The sequence below is a fragment of the Trachymyrmex septentrionalis genome, unplaced genomic scaffold, assembly GCF_001594115.1.
Source record: "Trachymyrmex septentrionalis isolate Tsep2-gDNA-1 unplaced genomic scaffold, Tsep1.0 scaffold80, whole genome shotgun sequence".
Lineage (NCBI taxonomy): Eukaryota > Metazoa > Arthropoda > Insecta > Hymenoptera > Formicidae > Trachymyrmex > Trachymyrmex septentrionalis.
In genome coordinates, this window is record NW_017305988.1 from 2,806,499 (window position 1) to 2,815,005 (window position 8,507).

Genomic DNA, 8,507 nt, shown 5'->3' on the forward strand with positions numbered 1-8,507 from the left:
TGTGCATTGTTTATCTCGTGCCTTACGTTAATTCTAATTTCAAATTTTAATTATATTTTGTATTTTTGTAGTAAATAAAATAATGCAATATTGTAGCTACCATTTCTTTGTATGTAACATATTATCCCATGCTTAGTGACATATTAACTACTTTTCAACACTTTCGTACTTTTTTACTTTTAATAGTAAAATGTAAAAATATTTGTTTGCGATCATATACAAGTAATGTATAAAGGATGGAAGAGGAAGATCAGTATGTAAAAGTAAAAACTTAAACTAAACAAATAATTATACAAAAATCTAATTTCCATTAGGTGTGGCACATCCTCCCTGGTTACTCTACGTATTAATTTGCTAATCTAACCTAACAAATTATGTACCATTTTTCTTAAATCATATTATTGATGTATACAAACATAAAAATACAAATATTGTATAATATGTATGTGTAATTATGTATGTATTACTATTATGATATATTACAAAAATTTGTACGACGGAGATATGAATGCTTTTCCATGCCTTTTCACTTCCTTCTCATATCTTCTCCGATACGTATGCAATTTTGGGTTAAGTATTTATATCCTCGTGCATATTTACATATAGAATATACTATAAAATATACTATTTGTAATTGTGTGTTTCCATCTAATAATAAAAATATCTAATTTATGTAAAGATGTACCATTTTATATATTTCCACTATAAATTGTGTAATTTTTAAATACTGCGCAAATACGGCTTAATCTTAATTCGTTACCATTTTGAGCTACACCGCAAATGTTTGAATTTGCTATTGGTAAAACGGCTTTCCTCTTGAAAGTCAATCCGAGCGAAGTTCGTAATGCTATGTTGGTGTTTGCGGTCAAGTCTCGATGCCAATTCGTTTCTAAACCACAAATCTGTTTCTCTTAGACCGAGTAATTCTTCTTTCTAAATTTTTTGTATTCCATGTCGAAATTGATTGATAATTTTTCCATCGATAAGATTACTTTGTTTAATTTGTACACAAGTAGATCGTCGCTTACACATCACTGACACGACTGTATCGAGCAATTATCTGTTATTTCGCAATTTAATTAAAAAAGGATGATTATATATATTTCATAATTGCAAGTAATAATTAAGCGTATAATTATTAGGTAAGATTGATTTCCATAAATCAAATGTATGAACAATATATTATGTTTGTGTAAATGTAATATTCTAATTGTTAGCACGTTTACCTATGTATAAGATTTTTCCACTAATGTAAGTTTTAATTTAATGTTATGATAAATCTATTATTTAGTAGCCAAATTGTACTAAAGTTTCTTTAAAATTTTTCGAATAATTATTTTTTTGATAATACTTTTGAGATTTTCACGGATATTTTCTTTAGAAGTCAGTTTAGTGTCAAACGATTTGCTTGTGTTATTACCGTCATAATTCAACATCGTCCTAATGCCAACATTTCATGAACTTTGCCGTTCATTTCATCAGGACGAAGCTCGCACTGATACTGAGTTGCTCCTTCGTATCAGTGTGACTCTCATCCTGATAAAGTGAACGATAAGATTCACGAAATGTTGGTATAATTACTAATTAGCCATGGTGGAAAGATGTAAGGCGATCTATTTCCTGATAGATGCCAGCAGTCTAAAAGTAGTAGGGTGCGGACAGCCAATCATTGGAAGCCCATTTTATGAAAGTCTAATATGGCTGTGTTCACTATTTTGCTCTTTGATGGCAATTTTCGGAGTACAGAGTTGCGAGTAAACATGGTACAAAATTTATAAGATTGAGAGTTACGCATATACAGTGTATATAGCGTTCATAAAGACAAAGTTCTTTCAAATTTGAAAAAGACCAATTGTGACTATCGTGTAGGTAATAAAATATGAAGATAATATAAAGATTTGTTTAGAGATAAAGCAATATATGTAATAAATGTATATTTTGTGATTTAAAATCGTTTCAGGCAGCATGCCGACCTGTTGCATTAAAAATTGCAGCAATCGCAATTCTCGTGCATTTAACGACATATAATGTTTTTATCAGTAATTATCTGTAAACGTTTGAGTTCCGTGCATATAAAATGGACTTTCCGTGATTGGTTGACAAGTCATATCTCCAACTCTTTGCCGCCATTATGCGCAAAAACTCATCATGCGTTTTTCCATGATATTAACAATAATCTTCAGAAAATGTTCTGCAACAAAGATACGCAAGATTTTATGTACATCTTTCGTATCTTTATTGCAGAATGTGCCTTCGAGAGATAATGAATTTTTTATTAACTTTTTAATTTTTTAATTTTTTTAGAATTAATTTATTTTATATTGCGAATGTCAAGATAGGCTATACCACCGCGAGTAAATTGTTTACTAAATATCTTTGTAATTAATTTTCAAATTATAATTTTTTTTTGCTTGTAACTTTGGATGCTCTGTTTAAAGATTAAGAAAATATCAATTTTGATTGATTAAAAAAGAGAAAAAAAAAGTGAAAAGGAGAAGAGAGAGGGTGAGAGAAGAAAAAAAAAATTAATTTTTAATCAAATTACAATTCTATATTGCAGTCTTTTATTTTAGTATATGTGCATCGCATCATCCAATAATTTATTGACGTTAAGTATATCATTTCGTAGAAATCATGGCAATGCAATGTTGAGTTCGTTAGGATTCTCAATTTGTTAATCCAGTTCCACATCTTTTTCACTCGAAGTGTCCATTAACCTGAAAACTGAAGGTCCGAAACAAAAACTATCTCGAGCGAGTCAACTCGGTTTCCAGCTTTGTTGTCAGATGCAATATTACTGCAGTAGTTTCCGGTAAACTAAATAGTATCTCTGTGAAACACTCATGCAGTGTTTCATGAGAAAAGAGAGAAAAAAAGAAAAAGGACTCGTCCGCGAGATTGTCGCTTGCAACACGCGTGGACTGCGTTGGATATAAAACAGGATTCCACTGCTTCTCTAAGAAATAAATTTCACGCACGTCTCGCACACGTGTTTTACAGAGAAAATTACACAGTAATAATTTTTTTTATTTTTTATAGTGTATTTATGAAAATAGTAATAATACCTGTTATATTTTTTTCAATATTCTTACAATTATAATCATTTTCAGCATTATAATGATTGATTTGGATTAGGGAATAAGTTTGTTCGATTTTGTTAGCTTAAAATTGTATATATAATATTTTCGCTAAAAATGAACGAAATTTTAATTTAAAAAAAGAGTTTTGAAGCTTAAAATCTCTACTTAAAAAAAAAAACAAATTATTTTGTTATACAATATTATAATTTTTTTATTGTATAATTAAATTTCATTAACTACAATACATCACGTATGATAAAAATAATTTTGTTATTTTATTATTTTTTTAATGTATGTCTTTTATTTATATAATATAATTCTATAAGAAGACTAAACAAATCTGACTTATTGTTAAACATTTTATTACAATTACGTGTATTATAAATTAATTATCAGTATTATTATATTAATTAGATTAAGAGATTACGATATTTAGGGTTGTTAAAATAATTTGTATTTAAAAAATGAATTAAGATACACATACATACACATTTACAGCGCACATATACTACATTTCAATTTACACAGACGCATATAACGATAATGCCAAAATATATTTTGTGGGTGTTTTGAATCAATAATTTATTATAGGAATTAATTTTCTATTCATGTTTACATGATAAGTAATTAATAGTAATTAATCTTGGCAACAGATTGTTATTTATATTTGAACTAGACTACACAATATTCCTTAATTCTTAAAGAATGTGTATAACATGTGTATAACATAAACATTAGGACTAGGCAGCCTATTTATATCATACGTATGTTGTCGTACGTATTGTCCAACAGGAAATACTTTATATTGGAAAACTACATTTTCTTTCCGAGGAGCACTCTCTTTGAAGTCTCCATATCGTACGTGATCTCAAAGACGGCATGCCTGAGGCAACACTCTCGCTCACCATAAAAGGGGGATGAAGTTTCCACGTTGTGCACGTGTAAGCAGCCGGAAATCCGGGGTTTCACGTCGTAGAACCAAGAATGCATGATAACGTCGCGCGGTCAACTTTTTTCATTAAATCAAGTTGAAGTATTTTGAAATTGGGTTTCTGACACTTTTATCGGTAATGCTTCCAATAGTTGCATCGTATGCACATGTATAAGTTGTAAAATTGGAACAATTGAATTGTCACAATTTTTTGTATATAACTTATAAGTATAATTACAACGGTGTGTATGAAAGTATTTCCTTTCGATTTTAATGAATCTTATGTTGCAGAGCAACTTAATCCCTTCAGATCTGATTCTTTTTATTGAAACTACATTAAAAAATATTTTTTAATTTAATTCATGCGCACTCAAATAAAAATTTCATACTAAACAATTAATTTCTTTCAAAATTTTGACTTTTTCCTATATATACATGATTATGTATATGTACATCAGATCTCAGATAATGTCCATAGGACATTAATTTTAGCTGGCAACGTTTTTTTTAAATTTACTGTACATTACAATGCAAAGTTTGAAAGGGTTAAAGTAAAAGATACATGTGTTTATACAAATACCTTCTCTATACGTTTAAAAATTAATTTGCCAAAATTAAGAATTAATTAAATATTAATTAATTAAAAGTGAAAGAATTTCTTTTGATTCGAACTCGTCACATTTGTTTTAGATTGTTTCGACTAACATCGAAATGGTAAAGTCTGTGAAAAAAAGTTTTTAACGAAAGATTTATGCTATTAGATCTAATTGTAAATTTAGATTGTTTTGATATCAGTATATTAATCAATACACTCTTTTAATACATTGTTAATTCTAGGAATTTCAGTATTTAAAAAAAAAATTAACAAGTTTTTATGTCAAATTCTTTTATATATATATATAGATGACAACATTTTATTACAATTTTACAATTATTTTTTGACAATCTTTATTTGCAAAATATGCTATAAATATTTTATTACGAATATTCGTATTTTGCTGTGCCGTATGAGCATGAAATTAGGAATATTTATCTTTATTATTACTCTATAGCATGTGATGTAATGCAGTGAACAAGTAGTTATTAAATACACAAATAATAGACGTACGTAGCACACGTCAAATGCAAATAAAGTGCTAATGTGTATGTGTATCATGTATACTTTTTTAAAATATGTCTTTTAAATATTGGCGACCTCTCCTTACATAATATTGTACATATGATGAAAAGATTATTTGTATCGTGCAGATTTATAAAAATAATTGAATTTAAGATGCTATGCATTTGTATGCTACTTACAAATTGTAATTTTTCTGCTATATTTTTATATTTTTTCCAATAGTTCTTTATAATGTATAATAATAAGTGTTTCTTATCATTGCGTTTAGCATGCATATATTTCTGTTTCAGGAACATATTTTATTCTATACGATTTCATTGACTTCTTCGAGAAAGATCAAGCCAGTTTTTTGGAGCGAGATAAATTTCTCAACATCATCAATACTATCTTCAAGAATATGTCGCAAATCGAGCGTGAAGCCATCATTTTTCAAGTAAGCCTTATTATAATATTTTTGTGCATTACGTTACTATAAATTTTTATAAAATTACTAATTTAAGCATAATACAATAATGACAAACAATTTAAAAATATCTAAGCATTATTTATATTATATTCATCCGTCCATCCTTCATTTAGAAAAATGGCATGTTAAGTCAATACTCGTTTTTATAAAAATATTATTACCCCTTTTCCATGATGACGATTCTCTCGCTGCGCTCTGCGCTTCGTGGACAGTTTTGTGTACAGAGAAGTTAAATGAAACAGTGTAATTAGAAAAAATAAACATGATTAAATCAAATTGGATTACGCATGTTCCGTTTCATGCTTTTATTATATTATATATTTGAAACTATTATAATTTTTAGAAAAGATAATATTAATTTTTTTTTAGATAGGATCTAATATTTTTTATTGATTATTTTTATCAAATGGTATAGATAAGTACGTGTAAATAATTACAATTTAGAGATTACCTGAATCAGAAGGAAGTTTTAATTTGCAAATTTTATTTTTGCCAATGTGAAAATATGAATTATAACATTGTGGCTGGTTTTCACTTTTTCTACGGATAATAATATGTGAAATGGGTAATTTGATTTATAATTATTGGAGTGTTTTTCTTCTTCTTTTTCTTATTTTCCTTTGTAAGAAGGAAGGATGAGAGAGAGAGAGAGAGAGAGAGAGAGAGAGAGAGAGAGAGAGAGAGAGAACAATTCTGGAGAAAAGAGTAGCAACTAGTCCCTCGGATAAAACACGCCTTGTGAGGTATGCATTTTTTATGCTTTAATCTAATTATAATTTAATCTAATAAGTTAGTCAATAAAAGGAATAAAGTACAAAGTAAATGATAATAGCATTTCGTTTCAATAAGATTTATTTACGAATAAAAAATAGGGTGTATTTTAAAGTGTTAAACGCTTTTCTAAGAAAACAAGATTTTCCATGAGATTGTAACAGAACGAATTATGTTCTTTATCATACAGAAATATATGTGTATGTTGACCAGCGAAGCGCAGAAGTGCAGCAGCACACTGCGACCTATTTTTTGCAAACTAACCACTTAACGAGACCTCGGCTAGATATTCATTGGCCTCGAGCGTTTTTCTTAGCTAACTTCAACTTGTAATTGTCGCTAAGTTGTTTCAGGCTTTACTTTTGCAACATAAAGAAAAACAAGCAGACCATATGTCAATTTAATTGCTCATGGTTTGCCAGTGGATATTGGATAGAAAGAACTTTACCATTTATGAGCGTGCTTTTTCTTTTTTTCTTTATAATTAAATTTTATAAAAATAAAATTATAATAAGTATAATTTTTAAGAAAGAGACTTTATATAATTTTATTTTTTATTATATTTAATGTATAATACATGTTATATATTATGTTCAAAGCAACATAAACATTATATCTTCTAATATATCTTATTTGAAACTTCAAATATTTATATATTTGCGACAAATTATAGACTCAAAATATTGCAGTATTGCAATAATATTATACGCATGAATTTTCACGATTTACAGTAATGCGTTATTATATTAGTAAATAACGTGTGCTACACATTGTAGCTGATAAACGTAATATAATTTCAACTTTTAGTTGTAATTGTGACTTATTTATGTATGCATGGATATATCTTGTCGAAAATGTACGCCAGCTTCCGTTTGCTCGTCTAAAAAAGAACGGCCATGATTATATTATTAAACGTACATTTCTCACTGATGCATATCGCGCCAGATACACGAACGAGTGAAAAGCAAAAAACCGTTAATTGGAATGTCTACTCGCTATTTCTATATTCCTTTTTCTACTGCTTTTTTCGTGCTCCTATCTTTTTTATGCGTTCGTTGATTTTCCCCAAACCACACTGCCCCGTATAATTGCAGTTATAACGAATCGTTATTACTTTCTAATCAGAAAAAATTCCGCCTATCGGCCAATAAAGTTCAAATTTCTGTTTGATTTGACTGATTGCCAGAATATTTATCGATCTGTTAGCTTTTGAATGAACGGATTACAATTAACTCTAAACATTACCTTACGTCGTATAATCATATTACAAATGCAAGTTATTTTAAATTGTATAGAGCTTTAGTTTATAGTAATTACAATATTAATGAGACGATTCTATTATATTTTTTCTAGAAAATCAACATCTCTAGAAATATAATTGCCACGATGCTATAGTTCTGTCGAAAATATTTGTCTTGCAAAATTCATCATGATACAATTGTGCTTCTTGAGATTTACAAAATATCCAATATATAATAGAATATGTAGTTTCCAATAACATCTCCATATTTTTTAAAATATATCGTATGTGTTATAACTGTGCATTTTATCAATAAATACACAATTATTATTTGTTATGGATTAATGTGTTATCAAAATCGCTTTGAAAGAACTTTAAATGTCTTTGACAATAGTCCGGGACAAAGTATTCGACGAGCTTTATATCAATTACAAATATCCGGACTACAATCTAGCGAACAGTACGTAGTGATGGTAGATATTCATATCATTACATACTTGTATTTTTGCCGACAAATTATATGAAAAGGATACGTTTTTGTTAATATGTGCGTGCAATATCATGCACGATAATAACTTTCAGTCAAACTTTTGTGACGGATGAAGCAACATTTACGAGAATCGGTGTTTTAAATATTTAAAAAATCCACATATAGTGGAAAGAGAGGGTTTCAACAGCAATTCAAGTGTAGTGTATGCGAGAATATGCAACAACAAAAAATCAGATATTTGGATCTTACTTTTTAGTTGACAAATTAAGTCTTTTTTAGATTTCCTACGAAATGAATTGTAATCAGAATTGGTAGGAGATATTCTATTATTAATTTGTCAAATACATATGTGTGTGTGTGTGTGTGTGTGTGTGTGTGTGTGTGTGTGTGTGTGTGTGTGTGTGTGTGT

The 8,507-nt window shown here is 28.5% G+C and overlaps 1 protein-coding gene across 2 annotated transcripts in view; it reads left to right on the forward strand.

The window, feature by feature from the left end:
- The window catches only part of LOC108754736 (acetylcholinesterase-like), a 64,470-nt gene that overhangs the window by 44,084 nt on the left and 11,879 nt on the right, over positions 1 to 8,507 (forward strand). For both annotated transcript variants that reach the window (XM_018497272.1, XM_018497274.1), the window contains exon 3: positions 5,422 to 5,564. In XM_018497272.1, the coding sequence (XP_018352774.1) occupies positions 5,422 to 5,564 (143 nt within the window). The remainder of the gene's footprint in view (positions 1 to 5,421; positions 5,565 to 8,507) is intronic.